Source organism: Microcebus murinus, chromosome 15, assembly GCF_040939455.1.
Source record: "Microcebus murinus isolate Inina chromosome 15, M.murinus_Inina_mat1.0, whole genome shotgun sequence".
Taxonomy (NCBI): Eukaryota; Metazoa; Chordata; class Mammalia; order Primates; family Cheirogaleidae; genus Microcebus; species Microcebus murinus.
This window is the reverse complement of record NC_134118.1, coordinates 43,593,683-43,612,792: the sequence shown is the minus strand read 5'-3', so window position 1 is coordinate 43,612,792 and position 19,110 is coordinate 43,593,683. Positions and strand designations below refer to the sequence as shown.

At 41.7% G+C, this 19,110-nt stretch overlaps 1 protein-coding gene across 1 annotated transcript in view; it reads right to left on the bottom strand.

The window, feature by feature from the left end:
• FREM3 (FRAS1 related extracellular matrix 3) overlaps window positions 1-15,643 on the bottom strand; it is a 68,131-nt gene extending 52,488 nt beyond the window's left edge. The window contains exons 1-2 of the mRNA XM_012783804.2: window positions 10,465-15,643; window positions 9,016-9,105 (exon numbers count right to left, since the gene is read on the bottom strand). Coding sequence (XP_012639258.1) covers window positions 9,016-9,105; window positions 10,465-15,643 — 5,269 coding nt within the window. The remainder of the gene's footprint in view (window positions 1-9,015; window positions 9,106-10,464) is intronic.
• Between the last annotated feature and the right edge of the window lie 3,467 nt (window positions 15,644-19,110).

Sequence of the window (19,110 nt, the reverse complement as noted above, 5' to 3'; positions counted from 1 at the left end):
CTGAGTCTCCAGCATGACCATTCCTCAGATGGTGCGCCTATCACTCGTTATGTATGTATATACCCGCCCCCCTCCCCCCCTCCCCAATACCCTATTACTGTAGTACCTATGTGTCCACTTAGGTGCTACTCAGTTAATACCAGTTTGCTGGAGAATATATCTGGTGCTTGTTTTTCCATTCTTGGGATACTTCACTTAGTAATATGGGTTCCAGCTCTAACCAGGAAAATATAAGATGTGCTATATCACCATTGTTTCTTAGAGCTGAATAGTACTCCATGGTATACATATACCACATTTTATTAATCCATTCTTGAATTGATGGGCACTTGGGCTGTTTCCACAGCCTTGCGATTATGAATTGTGCTGCTATGAACATTCGAGTGCAGGTGTCTTTTTTGTAGAGTGTCATTGGGTCATTTGGGTAGATGCCCAGCAATGGGATTGCTGGATCAAATGGTAGATTCAGTTGTATCACTTTAAGGTATCTCCATATTGCTTTCCACAGAGGTTGAACTAGTTTGCAGTCCTACCAGCAGTGTAGGAGTGTTCCTCTCTCTCCACATCCACGCCAGCATTTGTTATTTGGAGACTTTTTGATAAAGGCCATTCTCACTGGAGTTAAGTGATATCTCATTGTAGTTTTGATTTGCATTTCCCTGATGATTAGGGATGTTGAGCATTTTTTCATATGTTTGTTGGCCATTCTTCTGTCTTCTTTAGAAAAGTTTCTGTTCAAGTCCTTTGCCCACTTTTTAATAGGGTTATTTGATTTTTTCTTGCTGATTTTCGTGAGTTCTAAGTATATTCTAGTTATCAGCCCTTTATCGGATACGTAGGATGCAAAAATTTTCTCCCATTCTGTAGGTTGTCTGTTTACTTTCATGACTGTTTCTTTGGCTGTGCAGAAGCTTTGTAGTTTCATCATGTCCCATTTATTTATTTTTGTTGCTGCTTTGATTGCCTTTGGGGATTTCTTCATAAACTCTTTGCCCAGGCCGATGTCTAGGAGAGTTAGCTGTATTTTTAATTCTTATTTAATTTTATATGAAGTTTTACATAACACTAATGAATATATCCAATTACCTTTCTAGTTCATTTTGTTGCCAAAAAAAAAACAACTCAAAAAAGATACCTAAGAACTTGTCCCAATGCATGCACTATATAAACATCAGATTCCAGATGTTTACTTGTAATTTTTGATTTAAATTAAATCTTTTGCATTCCAGAGAAATGTGTAATTTTTAAACTAACAGTATATCAACATATTTAAAGATACTTTTAATACTGACCTAATTTCAGAAGGATTAGAATTTTGTGATTTTTCTTATCCTTCCATGTGACTTCCTAGAATGTTCGAGTGATAATAACATTAATAATAATAACCATTTCACTCAACCTCATCAAAATTTAGTTTCTTTAGCTATAAAATGGAGGAGCATATCTATCTCATGATAGTATTGTGGAGATTAAATGAGAGGTAAGGTATGTCTAGCACAACACCTGGTATGAGTTAAGTGGTGGGTAAATACTGAGCCTGAATTTGAAAATGAAGTATTTTACATTATTATCAAGAAGATAGATACATGTTAAGTAGCCAAGACAAATGAATCAAAATGTTTTTTTTCTTTGTAGAGGGCTGTTGTGTATATATGTCTCATATATTTATATACACATGCATATTTATAATTATCTACTTACTAGGTAGATGTGTGTGTATATGGAATTTAGGATCTTATCTTGAGGTTGTAAAGTTTTATTTTATATTTGTTCTGGAAGTGATTATTTAAGGGCCTGTTTACATAATGCAAGACAAGAACATATTTGATATTTCAAGCAATAAACTTTCTTCTCAAGCAATAAGATGTTTCTTAAATTGATGTATGTGGTAATCAGGATATTTAGCAATTAGAAAATGAAAAGCAAGAGATACATGAAAATGCAATCTAGATGACAGAGTCCCTGGGTATAGTTGGTATCGATTTACTAGTAGAAAATACTTAAAAAATCTATTCTTAACCAACCTTCCTTCCTTCCTTCCTTCCTTCCTTCCTTCCTTCCTTCCTTCCTTCCTTCCTTCCTTCCTTCCTTCCTTCCTTCCTTCCCTCCCTCCTCCATCTCCCTCCCCCTCCTTCCTTCCTTCTCTCTCTTTCTTTTTTTCTCTCTCTCTCTCTTTCTTTCTTTTTCTCTCTTTCTTTTTCTTTTTTAATTTCAAAATATTAAGGGGGTACAAATGTTTTTGTTACATGGATAGCTTTTATAATTCTTATGCCTCCTCCCTCCCCATGTCTTGATTTCCAATGACTTTTACTTCTCTCTGTGCCCATGTGTGTCCATAAATTAGTTCCAAATTATTAAAGAGTATGTATGGTATTTGTTTTTCCATTTTTGAGATACTTCACTTAGTATAATGGTCTCTGGTTCCATCCAAATTACTGCAAAAGACATTAATTCATTTCTTTTTATGGCTGAATAGTACTACATGGTATACATATACCACATTTTGTTAATCCACTCATGGGTTAATGGGCACTTGGGTTGTTTCCACATCTTTGCAGTTGTGAATTGTGCTCCTGTAAACATTCTAGTGCAGATGTCTTTTTTATAGAATGTCTTTTTTTCCTTTGGGTAGATGGGGGTATTTTGTTTTTTAAAATTGTAGATCGCAGTTATTTGTTGGAGAAATTATAGGCAATTTAAAATATTTTAGACTATTTATATTAAAAATACCTCTATGTTCAGATATTTATGTGCATGATTTTAAACTTAAAGCTTTCAGTGTGAAGTATCATTAACAATGCCCCAAACAAGGTTTTAATAGTGTGCCCATTAAGATAGATTTCAATATTGTTCCTTACCATTCCCTCATTCTTTGAATCCTCTTCTAAAACCAACTCAATCTTGGATGTTGCCCTTTATAAAATAATTAATTTTTAGTTCAAAATTGCCTGAAGCAACAGTTGATTCCAGGCCTGGCTTCCATAGTACTCAGAAAATATGGCTGAGCTGACTCTGGATAACTCATAAGATGACCAAAAGGTAAATAAATAGGTAATACCTTTTCCATCTTTCTATGAAGAATCAATGGTTTCAACATAAAACAAATGACACAAAGGGGGGATTATCTGGCATCTCTCATCAGGGAGGTGTGAATGATAGAACATTTTGCTCAGCACAGAATCAGAAATCCAGCCCTCAGTCGCTGTTTCCTCCCTCTCACACCTCTGAATTCTTCTACAGATTGGCTTTCCTGGCCCTGGAAACACTGTTGGTGAGTCTCCTTTGTCCTTCTAGCTGTCTACTCCATGGTCTCCTGATCTGATCTGCTTTGCCTACAGCTTGTCCAAAGGCTAACAATTCATTGTTGGTCACCATCTATAAAGGAATAAAAGATCCAAGCAAGATACACTCACGAGGGAACAAGTCGGCAACAGGTCTAGCTATTGATTTCTTCCTGCCTGAGAAGAAACTACGACGTGATTCTCCTTTGTTTAGATTTCTGAACCCATTACATCATTAAGGGGGATATTTTTGACGTTTGTATAAGCCAGAATAATGTGGTTAGTCATATTAATCAATATTATTGAACCAAGTTGGTTGTGATGTATTGAAGCATTTTTTTTTCTTAAATGGAAATTGCTTTTTCTCTAATAACAATTTTGTGGTCATTGCAAACCATTTATGCAAGAAAATGTAAAGAAAAGTAAAATGAAAAACAATTTATACTTCATCATTGCTGTGTAAAACAATTTCACATCTCACTATATGCTTTAGACCTTTTCATATGTGCATATATATCAAAATGTAATCTCCTTTACATCTTTACAGTTTTCTACTTGGCTTTTTTCATTTAATAGAGCATTTTGAATCTCTTTCCATATTAACAAATACAAACTTATCATGACATCATCTTCGAAGGCCCATAGAACTGTTTTACAATCTTACTACAATTATGCCTCCCCTCCCCTACAATTATGCCTCCCCTCATGTACAGGTCTGCAGGTAGGGCATGACCTTCTTTTAATGGTTTGAATATTGGAATTGAAAACAACAACAACAAGTTCTACTTCGGCCCAATGGTGAAAATGTATCCCAAGAAGTGTGTAGTACCTTTGTTAGTGCTATGTGCTGTTAAGAAAAAAATATTGATAGATCAAATTGTACTTTTCAATAAACATTCCTTTTGGGAAGTGTTTTAAAAGTGAGGATGCTTTGGAAGAAAAGAGATTTAGTTAGTCACTGTAAGGAGATGGATTCATAAAATTTGAAAATATCAAATCCAAACGTGTGTAAAGTGAGTCCTTCATCAGCTGTTGCAAGAATGCTCGTTCCTGGCAGACATGGATCTGTATTATAACAAGCTATGGAAGGATGTCAGGTATTTTGTACCATCACTATTCTGCCTCTTGAATTCTTTGTCTGCTTATTTTAATCTTTTCTGCATTCTGTAGCTCTCTTTACATTTAACTCATATACATTTCTTACCAATGTTTTTATTCAGAATAAAATTAGAATTTTGTGGGAAATAAGATCAAACAGGCAACATGTAAAGGCTTTTTTGAGTCAAGTGTGAAGAGAGTGGGGCCATGGATCTGATAATTTGACTATTCAGAGACATTTCTGCGCTGCTTTTAAATTCTCAGATATATTTTAGAGTTTAAAATTCTAAGTAAGTGTGATATTACTTTAACTGCATGGGAAAACTCATTGGGCTTAATGATTAGTTCTATCATTACTACTGTCCTGATAAACTTTTTTTATCTCTTATTTCTTTATTTTCATAATTTTCTTTAAAAAGACAGCTCACCTAAACAGAAAATTGGTATTCATATGGACCATGGGGCAAGTATGAGGTCAAATTTAAATATCGAAGTGCATAGCATTAATCAAATGGGCTTTAAACACTGAATAATTTAAGAGAAAATTAAACAATCTGTTTCTGGTCTTAAGAAGAAAGTTAAATATCTATAGTACATAACAAAATTAAAATAGCCTCACTTGCATATAGCTACTCAGTGTGGTTTATTAGAAAGAATTGACTTGGTCTCTCTAGATGGTTCCTTTGTAAAATAATTTTAGTTCCTTCAGTCCATTTCATCATCTTAAAACCTGGGATAATAATTCCTATCTTGCAGGTTGTGGTAGGGATCAAATGGAATAACTACTGTAAAACACTTTATAGAAATGTTAAGTGTTATACAAGTTTAAAGCAACATTATTGTATGGTAAGTGGAAAAGACAGATTCAGTGTTATATATAGTGGAGATATGAAAAATTTCAATACAAATCTATGAATCTATGAGTATAATGACCTGGGGAAGGAAGATTAATGAACTTGACAGTGTGCTTAATTGGCACAGTTCAGAGCTTTAGAAATCTAAAATGTATTCCCTATCCTACCAGTGGCTTTCATAATAAATAACCTTGAACATAATGAAATTCACCACCAGTGAGATTTTATACTGCAATAGCCTTAGTCTGGATTACTTAAAACTGCAGAAATTAATGAAACATACAAATCAGTCATGTCAGAAATTTCCATTTAAATTGCCAGTTAAACTCTGTACATGAGTAGAGTTAGGTCTATAACTAAGAGAGGAAAGAAGTGAAGAAAACTCATTTTTATTGGAAAACTGATATATGCTAGGTATCTCATTACATTTTTGGTATATATTACTTCATTTAACTATAGCAGAGCAAAAAGACACAATTGTTACAGAAAACAAGATTTAGACAGGAAAGATATTCACTATGCTCAGTAGGTAGCATGGAAGACTGGAACTGCACATTGAGTTGCTTCCTATTTTTCCTTTGCCTACTTGATGGACTTCTAATAAACATGACATTGGTTTATAAGTGGGTGGAGAAAAAATGGTGGGAAACCAAGGCTTCCAGGCAGTATCCCAATAAAATAATTCACCGTAGTAGTTTAAAAGTCGACCTCATGTCACGAGGAATAAATTATTAAACTTCTTTTTGCTAGAAGAAGAAACATATAAAATTGGGTATCCCAGCTGATAATCCTAAAGACACTATTTATTGAGTGCTTACATGTGCCAGGCACTCTTCCAAGTGCCTTATGTGTGTCAATTCCTATAATACTTGTGGTGGGAAGGGACAATGGTTCCCTAAAGATGTACACATCTTAATTTCTGGAATCTGTGAATATGTTATATTGCAAAGGGCACTTTGCAGATATGATTAAATGAAGGATCTTGAGATGGGGAGATTATCCCAGATTATCTGGAGGGGCCAATGTAATCATAAGGGGCCATATAAATGAGAGAGGAAGGTAGGAAAGTGTCAGGGTGATGCAGCAGGAGAAAGACTCTGCCATTCTGGCTTCAAAGATGGAGAAACGGGGCAGCCTTTAGAAGCTGGAAAAGGCAAGGGAAGGGATTCTCCCCCAAAGTCTCCACAAAGAAGTGAAGTCTTGTCAAAACCTTGATTTTAGTCCATAAGGACCATTTTGGACTTCTGACCTCCAGGATTATATGATGACAGATTTGTGTTGTTTGAAGTCACTAAATTTGTGGTAACTTGTTACAGCAGCAATGGTAGACTAATAAAATCCTCATAATAATCCTAAGGGGTACATGCTATCTTATGTTCCGTTCATAGATGAGCAAACTAAAGCAGAGTGTCTCCCATCCAAGTACTAACCAGGCCCGACTCTGCTTAGCTTCCAAGGTCAGACAAGATTGGCACATTCAGGATGGCATGGCCATAGACTAGAGTTTCTGAAAGATACACAATTACAAGGGATTTAGCTAGGATCTGGTTTCAGAACATATGAACTGGAAGCCTTCTTGGTATTGCTCTTGGGGTTCTAGTAAGATTGCAGCTTCAGGGTCATTTTGCCAGGACCTCCTTTCTTAAGACTCCTGAGCTCACCTGCAGCATATGCCTCATGTACAGGTCTGCAGGTAGGGCATGACCTTCTTTTAATGGTTTGAATATTGGAATTGAAAACAACAACAACAAGTTCTACTTCGGCCCAATGGTGAAAATGTATCCCAAGAAGTGTGTAGTACCTTTGTTAGTGCTATGTGCTGTTAAGAAAAAAATATTGATAGATCAAATTGTACTTTTCAATAAACATTCCTCTTGGGAAGTGTTTTAAAAGTAAGGATGCTTTGGAAGAAAAGAGATTTAGTTAGTCACTGTAAGGAGATGGATTCATAAAATTTGAAAATATCAAATCCAAACATATGTAAAGTGAGTCCTTCATCAGCTGTTGCAAGAATGCTCGTCCCTGGCAGACATGGATCTGAGCTCTGTGTGTGGCACTCCGAAGGCAACTTAAGATTCCACTAGATAAATGAATACATAGATATTTAATTAGCTTATGCATGTGTGTTTTAAGGGTCAGCTATGAACGAATGTGTCCTCAAGTGTTGTGGAGTCTGTGTTTGGTCATTCTCATCACTTTAATTTATAAGGTGCTTCTTTGTCAGGTTAGGAAGTGCAGTCTTACTGTTCTCTGACTTCTTTCCATGGTTTCAGCCTCCCAAAGCAAAGTGAGTGTAGCGTTAGCAGCTAAGAGCCTTGGCTTTGGAATCTGCAAGACCTGGATTTGATTCCAGCTCACTTCCTTATTACTTGTATGACTTTAGGCAAATTATTCAACCATGGTATCTTAATTTTAAAATGGGCATCATAGCATTTGCCTCTTATTTTGTAGCGAGGACTCAAAATCATGTTTATAAGCACTGGCTGGCCCACAAAAAGCATTAAAAAATGGTGGCTATATAAAATTCACATTATAGTATCATTGCAGACTGACTTTTGTTTCTGAAGTGTCCACAAAGCATAGTGCCAGAGTCAGAGGTACATTTTTTAGGGTATCATTCTTTTCAAAAACAGAAAGGGAAGTATTCAATATAAAATATTTTTCTTGCATTTCTTTATAAATCTGTTTAAAAGGCATAAATGCATATTTTTAGTAACTGTGATTCTTGAGAACTTGGGAAAGGGAGGAAAGATTTGATTTCAAACTTTAAGGGAGGAGAAGAAGAGGAGGGATTAGTGGTTTCCACTGTAGTTAGTTTTATCAGAAAGGGAGAAGGTAATCATTAATGAACATCTATTTTGCTCCAAGTGCTTTACATATATTATCTCACTCAGTCCTCTTAGCAACCTTTGGACATAGGTATAGGGACCACCATTTTATGGATGGGGGAGCAAATGACAAAGGGGACAAGGTAACTTGTTTAAGGGCAAGTTGGGGTTCTAACCCAGTGCACCATATGGCCTTTCATACAGGACTACTTTCTAATAAATTCAGTTCTTGACTGATTACACATGACTTAGGCAGAAAGCACGTGTTACTTACTAGGAATGAGTAATGATTTGTACTGAAGGAGGTTATTGAGTGGCAAGCAGCACACAGACATAATTTCTGCTATTATCCTGTCATACTGCAAAATGATTTTTCTTCTGATCCCATAATCACTAGCTCTATCAAGTACCTCCTGTTAACCCATTGCTGCCCATTTATGCTACTTTGAAGAGACTAGTAGACAGACATGGGTACAGCATAAATGGACAGTTTTTAAGCAAGTTTTTTTCTAGGCTAGGAAATATATTTTTCACCCTATATCCAGAATGCTTACAATTCTAAGGCCAAGGAGCCATAAGACGCAGTTCTGCTGCTAAAAATCATCACAAAGTCTGAAGGTGAATTTTCTAATTTGTTTCAGAATGATAGCCCTCGCTAGATTCTCAGACTCTCTTGAAGATGAGATTCACTTGCCTATACAATGTTACATATAATCTAAGTCAGGAAAAACATTTCATATTTCAATCATCAAATTCCTCATTGCTTTCCCTTCCTAAAATGTGATTTGTTAAGAATCCTTTGGCACAGGACCATAAATAAAACAAAAATAATTCATTTCTTGGTGTTATGACATTACTGATTATGATTGCTATATAAGTGATTTAATTTTCTTTCAATTTCATACTGATGTTAATTAACCACAAGTCCTGTTTAAGGTTTTGGTAGCGACTTACCATTGTCTTCAACAGAGAAATAGAAGATGTCCTTTGTCGCATTGCTGCCTTCGTTCAAGACATAGTGGATCCTCATCTCATCAATGTCACCTAAAGAAAGAGCCATCATCACAATAAGTCACACTGGCACAGTAGAAAAGGAGCACGTTAACAACTTCAATGTTTTAATAGGGCAATGAAATGCCGCAATTATTAAATTTTAAAATACTGATTCAGTGAACATGTATCTACTTTTTTCTTAAAGTCACAATGACAACAATAAATCTTCAGTTTAAAATTTTGTTACAGTGGTACTATGTGCATGTTCTTTGGGGTAATGTCCAACCAGGAGGACATTCTAGTTAAGTGTACTTCACGACATCCTGGCACTCTACCGGGAGCCAGGTCTACCTGGTTTTAAGTCTTCTACACAATCACAGAGCTTGGCATAATAGTGGACACCCATTGATTATTTGTAAAAATGAATTTAAGCAAGAATGACTGCTGTATCCCTAGAAAAAAGAAAATGAGAATAAAATCATGATTTTTATTGCTTATTTTCTTGGGTTTTTAAGAATTTGTTACTTGGGTCTATAATCATATTTTTATATTGGTAATTATTAGTAATTTAAAGACAGTTTGCTTTTGGGGGGTATTTATTTTATAGGGACAATTCTCGTAGAACTACATATGATTTCATGTGCTTTAGAAGCAATTCTGAAAATGTAAACTATTTTTTAAACACCCTCCATAAGTTTTCCTCTGAGTTTGCATCTAGGTTTACATGTATCATATGTGGGAAATTTCATGCATCTCTTCACTTCCCATGCATAGAGCTACCTGAAGAAGTTACAAGACAACATGAACAGTCAAAAGCCAACAGGTGTCATACCTTCTGGGATGGCAGAGGGACTTGCCTCTAGTTCACCATCAGTAGTAACACAAATATAAAAGAAAAATAATTTTAAGCAAATGTAGTTCTATGCTGTTTTGGATGTATAAATTACGTTTGAATAGTAGGATAAAAATGTGCAGTGTAATAACTTAAATCCAAAATCTAGATACCCAATATCATCATAAAAAATATAGACTTACTAACTATGCAAACAATTTCCAGATATGACATTCTTAAACTTCAAAACTAAACTTAGATTATCAAAATGAATGTATCCTTATCTTACACTATGTCAGAAGCAGAAGCTGTCCTGTGTTTTGTAGTTTTAAGCTATAACTGTAAGCTAATATCTGTGGGTTCCTCTTAAATGGACATTCTGATGAAATAGCTGAAAAAGGATGTGTTGCTTTTTTTTTGGTTTATTTTTAGAATAATTTCACATTCCACAGTATTCTATTAGAAACAGGCTCTTATTGCAAATGGCCTGAGGTCAGAACAATTTTACACAGAGCTGATGAGAGATCAGATCCAATGAAAGAGAGAGACAGAGGAGTCAGGGAAGAATGTGCACTCACCTTGTATAAACTCTCGAATGCTCTGGTTTCCAAGGCCAGTGTTGATAATGAAGCCATGGTTTGGTCCTCTGGTCACTTTATACTTCAGGAGCCTGTCAGGACTGTCCTGATCTTCTGCCTTCAGAGACTTATTGGTAATCAGGAAGCCCAGGTGCCCAGTGTGAAGGCGCTTCAAGGCTGGAGCACCCCTGTTAATGGCAATCTGGGGGAGCCTGCTGTCTAGGGAGATTATCTGGATCCTCATTACCTGAGGTTCGTGTGTCTCCAGGGCAGTGTTGGGAAAGACATGGAAACCAGCGTGAGTGCCATCTGTCACAGTCAAGGAGAAACTGTCTTCAGTGGTCTTACTGCCATCATGCCAGTAGCTAATCAGGTTCTTGCTCAGGTCTTGCTTGGTGAAAGTGGTCAAAGGACCGCTACTGTTATACAGAATCTTGCCATGGATGGGGACCTGGGTGATGGTAAAGAGAATAAGATTATCTGGGGTGTCTTTATCTTCCACTGTCAATTCCAAGGGTGTGATCAGTTTGCTATCCCCTTCCTGCAGTGTTAGTTGATGGAGGGTCAAGATAGGTTTCTTATGATCTGCATCTGTGATGAAGATCCTAAGGGCTCTGGACACAGGGTTGTGTTCTTCAGTCACTCGAAGCTCAAAGCTATCCATATTGCCCTCTTTATTTGAAGTATAAACATAGGATATTTTGTTGCTAATCAATTGAGACTGAGTAAAAGAGGCAATGGGCTCCCCAGGGCTGTCAGAGCTTTCCAAGTGGCCCAGGCTTGGTGTCCGTGTGATGTTAAAGTGAAGTTGTTCATCAGGGCTATTGATGTCCCTGTTGCTAAGCAGATTGGTGGTGAGGGTCACTCTGCTGCCTTCTGTCAAAGTGGTCCTTTTGCTGATCACCTCAGGGAAGACCCTGTCTAAACTGCCAATGGTAACATTGAAGTAGCAGTCTGTCAAAGAGTTAACCCCATCAGTCACATCAAACTTGATAAAGTCAACAACCCCTCCTTGGCCTATGTGGGTATAACAGATGAGGCCTCTGTCAATCTCATCCTGGGTAAAGTTCATTCCCCCGGTGAGATTGGTCTTCACTTCTCCTCTTGGGTTCCTTAGTCGCTGTAGAAGCCCTTGTTGAGGTCCAGAATGGAGAACAAAACTGAGGCTCTTAGCATCTGAGTCAAGATCTGTTGCCTTGAGGACCTGATTCGTGATGACTGCAGAGTGTCTGGTCTCTACTTCCAGCCCATCATTGATGGTCAGCTGAGGTGTTTCATCATCCACCAGGATCACCAAGATGGACACCTTCCTGTGGGTGGTGTGCTTGCCGTCACTCAGCCAGACCTCAAAACTGTCCTCTGTGGTCTCTGAGTCATCATGCTCATAAACAATGGTGGAGGCCTCCTGGATCTCCTGTAAGGTGAAGCTGCGGACAGGCTGGCTGCCCGTGGCCAGCTGCTGTATGATTCGTCCATGCCGAGGGAGGGCTGTGAGTTGAAAGTGAAGCCCATTCGGTGGCATGTCAGCATCTGCTCCATTGAGCAGTGGGGTGTCTATGACCAGGCTCATCCCCTCTAATACCACAAACTCATGGGCAAAAAGTTCAGGCTGCTCATCATTGGTGGGCAAGATGATTATATGGAAGAAGACATTTGGGGAGATGTTGATGCCATCAGAGCAAAACAAGGTGAATTTATCTTCTCGTGGCTCTACGCCCTTGTGGATACTCTGTATGTAATTGATATACCCCATTCGGACATGTTTGATGGAGAAAGCACTGATGGGGCTACCAGCCCGGGAAACTTCTGAACCAGGAGCTGGTGCAATGTTTTCCAGGTAGCCAGAGGCTGGCTGACCAGTCACTGTGCATAGAATATCATCTTGGGGAGTGTCCACATCTTCAATGTTGAGATGTTGTAAGGTCAAGGGGCTCTTCCCACCTTCAAAGACAATGAAGGACTCCCCCACCAAGACCTTGGGGCCCACATTGTCCACAGGCAGCACAGTTACTTGCACCTGCACTCTCTCTACTATGCTGTTACCCACTACAAACTGGTAAGAATCCTCAGAGAGGGTGAGATTGAAGGCATCATGCTGCTCTTGGAAACCAACTTCACCTCCAGTGTGTACATAGGCTACTGCCCCATTGATGAGGTCCTCTTGGGTGAATCGTTCTGTAGGTGAGCCATTCACCAAAACAGTGCCCAACTTGGGGCTATTCTCCACCTTGAAAGACAGCATCAAGTCACTTGTGCCTTTTTTGCCATGAATTATACCCATGGTGATCTCAGTGGCTTTATTCTCTAGTACGTCTATGGAAACATCCAATAATGGACTTCTTGTAATAGAGATCCTGGGACTTTTGTCAGTCACAGTGGGATGCACAGAAATCTGGACAGTGATGGGTACATGATGCACCCCATCGCTTACCTCCAAATAGAAGGAGTCAGTGGTGATCTGGTCCCTGACATGCTGGTAAGAGACACTCCCATTAATAACATCAGCTCGAGTGAAAGATTCCCCTGGGACCATACATTTTTTAAAGTATTGCAAGTGTCCATGTTGGGGACCCCAGACTAATATGAAGACAATTTGGTCAATGTCCGTGTCAGGGTCTGTAACATCCAGCTCATTGCTGCTGAAAATAAAGCTGTCTCCAGCAAAGACAGTAAACCCTCTGTTGGTGACTTCAGGAGGCTGGTTGTTCACAGGCTGCAAAAATAATGTGAATGTTCCCTGCACACTATTGCCTGCAGCATCCTCCACCTGGTATGTGAACTGCACAACCCGCGGTACAATACCCAGCTTCCGGGGAGGCTGGTAGGCAACTTTGTGGTGATTTACCTGGGCTTGGGTGAAGTGCATGATAAGTGTGTCTGGTGAATCAGTAAGCACAATTTCTCCAGCTGAGACTTGGCAGTTGTCATCTGTGTCAGTTGGGAGTGTCAGCAGTGTGTACCACAGGCTCTGGTCATCTGAGTCCTGGTCAATGTATCGGAGGAATTTCTTCTGGAAGTGAGTGAGTTGATATGCCTGAACAGTCATTTCTAGGGTAGTTCCTGGATACAGCTCTGGACTCAGCACATCCACTGGCTGGACCTTGATGGTGAAGAAGTGCTGGTTGGATAGATTCGGTGGGTCATGGTCATCCTGCACATGGAAAGCCAGCTGGGCTACTACAGACTGAGGGCTGTGTGGTCCAAGATGGCAGTAGAAGAGTTTCCCTTCTGTTATGTCTCTCTGCAGCCACTCAGTCACCACCTTCTCATAAAGTCCTTCCTTCTCCACATAGTGCCAGTCTTCATCTGCAGGGGACAGAGGTGGTTCTGCCTGCCGAAGTAGCACGTCCCCCAGATGGTGGCTTGGGTGGGAGGAATGAGGGGCCAGATCCCACTCTTTCTCGCCCTCTTTTCCTTCTGGAAGCTGGTTCCTCAGCACGAAGTGGATGGTTGAGTCCTCAGAATCAATATCTGTAGCACTCAGCACAAAGGGCGTGATCTGAACCAACTGCCCTTCAGTGAGTGAGAGTCCCGTGTTGACCCTGACCATTGGTGGTTCATCATCCACAGGTATGATGGTGAGGGGAAAGAGGAATTCCACTTGGTGGTGCCCATCCTCCATGCGGAAGATGATGTTGTCACTGTAGGTGTTGCTGCCGTCATGCTGGTACACCACGCGGCCCGCTGCCAAGTCTGCCAATGTGAAATACTTGCCCCCGGGAGGTGCCCCAGGCACCACCAGCTGCCCATGTCTCAGGCCCCTGACTGCAGCCATCTTCACCTCTTCCAGGTTCTCTTTATCGCTGATCTGAAGGTCAGGGGCACTGGGCAGGGGCACTGACTGACCTTCAAAAAGCAGCAGTCCCGGGTAATAGCTAGCCACCGGCGTCAGGGTGTTCGTGGGCTTCACTATCACCTCGAAGGCAAAGGGGTCTGAAGTGGCGCCGTCTCCATCCACCACCTCCAGCTCCAGCTGGAGGAGGCGCTCCCCATCCGAGATCTCCGTAGGGGGCTGATAGGCAATTTTCAGCTCTCGCAGCTCCCGCTGGGTGAAGGAGGAGACTGGAAGGCCCAGGGGGTCGTCAGTGCTGACCACGTAGCCCTGCTGGCCTGGTGGGCTTGTGGGGGCATTGAGAATGTTGAAGACCAAGTCGTCAGGGTCTGACTCGACGTCCTCCGCGGCCAGCGCGTCAGGGGTCAGGGCTGTTAGCACCGACCGGTCCACCTCCATCATCATCAGGGCCGCGGAGCTGGGGCAGGGGGCTGTGTTCTCAGCCCCCGCGCGGATCCTCACCAGCAGCTGGAAGTGCTCCCGGCTCAGAACTTCCACCGACCCAGCACCTCCGCCGCCTGTCCCCAGCAGCTCCACCAGCATGGGAACGTAGTCCCGGCTGGGCGAGGAGGTGGCGGCGGTGTGCTGATAGCGCACCCCGGCGCGGACGAAAGCCTCACAGTCCACACCCTTGCCCCTGGGGACGGGGGTCCCCACCGCGTCCACCAAGCGCCCGTACTTGGGCAGTGGGCCACCCTCGTGGGGAAGAGGGGTGAGCCTGCACCTGCGCGTGCCCGCGGCTCCGGACTCCCGGGAGACGAAGCCCAGCACGCTCCGGTCGATGGCGTGGCTCCAGCCCCGCAGCTTCTCCACCACCAACCGCCTGTTGCGCGTCACCAGCTCCGGCTGGGAGAAGACCACGTCCACTGCCACGGTGAAGGGCAGCACCAGCGTGTGAGTCGGGCCGTCGTGGCGCAGCTGCAGCCGCACCCGCGCGCGTCCGGGGCTGCGGGAGCCGAAGTGGGTGTACTGGACCTGGCGGGGCCCGAAGGCACAGGGGAAGCGGCGCGGGGAGATCGCGCCCTGGAGCAGCGGCAGCGCATCCAGTACCGTCACTTCGCACCGGTCCCCGGGCTGCACTCGAATCACCAGGTCCCGGAGCGGGTCCAGCCAAAGCGAGCGGCCCAGGGGCACCCGGAGCCCGGGGTTGGCAATCAGGACGCTGGGGCGGTCGGGGCTACTGCGGTTGAGCGCACCCGGGGTGGGCAGGTAGAGCGCCGGCTGGGAGTCGATCCCAAGGGAGGAGGAGAACTGTCCCTGCAGCGCGGGGCAACTCCGAAGCAGGCAGGCGAACGCCACGACGAGCTGCCAGGGCACCACGGTGAGGTGCCGAGAAGCCCCAGCCATGGCCACGGATGGGACCCTGGCGTTGCGATGCCGGCAGGGTGCCCTGTCCAAAGAGAGGCCCGCTGAGCCGCAGGTGCAGGCGGTGGAGGCGGAGGCTGCTGTCCAGTCGGTAGCCGATGCACGGGTCTAGCAAGAGTCAGCGGCTGCACTTCAGCGGCTGCAGGTAGCAGCAGGGGGAAGGGGCTCTGCCCACCTCCGCTCCGCTCCAGTCCCAAGTCTCTCCCCTGCTGGCTTCAGGGGCCGCCCAGATGCAGCGCGGGAGACCTAGCGAGGGTGCAGGCGCTCTCCCCGCCCCTCCACTCCGGACGCCTTTCCCCGGCTGCCTACAGCCCAGCGCTCCCACTGGGGTGGCCGGCCACCGTGCAGCCCCCCGCTGCCAGCCGCCCACCAGCTGGTCTGGATGCTCTCCTTCCCCCTTCTCAGCAGCTACAAAAGGATTGTCCTTCAGGGCTGGAAAAGACTGTACTCGGTCAGTTCTGTGCGGGTGAGCCTGCGCTCCTGCTGTCCATTCATCCAGGGCTTGGTGTTTCCTCTTCCTTGCCGCTGACAGGGGTGTATTTTCTAGCCCAAATTGAGTCTCACTTCGGACATAAAAGAAGCTGGCAGGAGCTATTTTACAAATGGGATTTTCTAGCCGGCTGTCTGATGAAGCAGCTTAATCCCGGATCTTGCAGTACAGTACTTCCAAAACAACCTTGACGTTTCTCATCTGCTCAGCTTTTGGGGGAAAGGATCAGCTTCCAGGCTGGTGAACTTGATTAGCTTGCAGTCTGTTTCTTGTTTGTTTTTGTCAGTGGGTTTCACATAACACAATCAGGTGTGCAGGTCAGCTTCTTTCCATTTTCTTAGAATGTGGTTTCCATATCTAAAAGACAGTGACTTACCTGTTAGTTTACTAGACATGCTGTTTCTTAATTACTTTCTTTGTAGAAAAATATACAGTAACCAGAGGGGAGGATGGCAAGGGAATTAGTAGCAGAGAAAATATTTACCACAGATATTTGGGTCAGTTTCTATGTTTCAATCTATTTAACACCTGGAATCAGCATCCCCTTGGCTTCGCATGAAGATGATGCCCTTGCCTGAGTGAAGTGTTGGGTACTTAACAGAGTCATATCAATTTCTTAAGTATTAGAAGAGTCCATTTAGGCACAGCGCAGAGTAATATTTTTCTATGAATAAAATAGTAGTTAATGTGCTTCCTCATGCAATTAATGTCGAATGTGCGAGACTTTTTGACAACAGTAAAAACAGATGCATACAAACTATATTGATAGAAATGGCTTCAAGGGGAATAAAAATCTGTAACTGTCATCCCCAAATTACTCTTTTAATTTTTCACAGCGTCACAGATGCCTGTTTTATTCACGGCAGCAGCAGCGGCTGCTGATTCCCAAAGCAATAACAATCTGCTAGTGGCTTGAAAGAGTTAATTTTCTCTCTAAATATTTAATCGTCCAGTGAAATGTTGTGGGTCTATATAATACGATAAAGTCAAATGTTAGTACATCTCATTAGCACAGATTTGTTTATAGAACAGAATTTTAAGAGGTAATAAATTTGAAACAATATGTATTTATGCAATGTTACTTCAGTGTGTCTGATATTATTTTAAAAATATGTTTTTAACTGAAGCACAGGTGAAGTTCCACTATAAATGAAAGAAACATTATATTTTATAAAGCTATTACCTTGTCCAAAAAATGGTTTTTTTATAGTAGAACTTTTATTAGTTTGAATATATGAAATTTTACCAAGCAAATATTCCTATATGAGTGCAGTTTTCATTCCTGTTCAAGCACTTCTCACTCTGGGACAACTACCTTGTTCATGTGCTATTTCCACCTCCTGCTCAGTCTCTCTTTAGGACACTCCAGGTTGCCTTCCATTTTAGACACACCAACAAACTTCTTGCTAAGGTCATTAGTAACCTACATGTGACAAAACCCTATGACTCTCATATTGCTCATGTCTCCACACTCTTCTGGTTTCCCTCCTATTTCCCAGTTTAAGTTCCATTTCTTTGGAAAGCCTTTTCATATGCTCCTCAAACCATGTTGCTAAATCTGTTTGGAGTTACTCATCCATGCACAAACTGATTAATGTCTGTCTTTCCCATTAGACTTTAAGCTTTATGAGAGCAGAGAGTATGCAATGTTCGCCACTGATCTTTAATGCCTGTGCCAAGAACTGGTACATAGCAGGAATGTAATAAATATTTGTTGATCGAATGAATGAATAGAAGAGTGAAAGAGCAGCAGAAGTAGTAACTGATATACTGTGAAGTCTAGGTATCAGACAGAAGAAACCAGTACAAGTGTAGGATAACTTCTCCTTCCTTAGAATATGCCAACTCATTAAAGGTTGATGACAGCTCTGTGTAAAAAATGCAAATTTGATTTCTAGCCAAATATTTAGATTATCAAAATTTTCTTTCCTCAGGGCAATTTCACTTGTCCATATTGTACTTCTGTCTCACATTACCCCAAATTTATTCTTTAAACCTGAGTTGCATTTCAAGTCCATCATTAAGTGGGAGGGAAAGGAACTACAAACTGTGCACTCTGCCCAAGGTTTGCATAAGCCACACATCATGTGGATCCTTGCAAAAACCCTGCAAGGTGGTTATGGGTCTTATTTCTCATTTATATGTAACAATAGGTCCCACCTCATACAGTTATTATAAGAATTAAATGGATTACTACACAGAAAACTCTTTGAATAGTGCCAGGCACACAGTAAGTACTCAATAAGTGTAGGTAATTATTATAATTATAGATGGGAAATTGAGATGTACAGGCATTAAGTAGGACAATTTTACCTTGTGAATTAATTTCACTGTCACTAAAAATGTGTCCTATAGAGAAGGACTTCTCACATGCTGCTGTCACTTCAGGGTGACTTTTCATTATGCCCCATTCCAAAAATAACTGGCTCTGCCATGAAGTATACAGAAAAAATGGCATTTAATAGGTCATAGAAAGGACACTGTGTGTCCAAATAATCTGCATGTGCTTTGGCAGAGGGACAGTCCATTTTCAGAAAAGTCATATTGAGCTTTCAGAAGTGACTGAGAACAGGTAGGGAAAGTTCTCACCTCATGAACAGCAGGACAGCAGCCCCTACTTCCCCAAGGCGAATGCAGCTAAGACCAGCTATCTTACCTATCTTTGCCGAAATTATTTTTCTCCACCAGCTGTAAAAACAAAAGGTATTAAACCCTAAATATTGCAAGATGAATGCCTGAATCAGGTTGTTTGCAAATGTTTAGCATTAATATATTTCAGTAAAGCCTGTCTGGAAGCTTGGTTTTAATTAGCCTTGGGCCACCAATGGACTCTTAGACACTGAAGAACATGCTCCAGGGAGGCTATAAGTAACAAAACAAAACAAAACATTACATTAAAATGGCATCCAGATCCCTTGTAACCTGTCAAGACTGCAACTTCAAGAGAAGTTAACTAAGT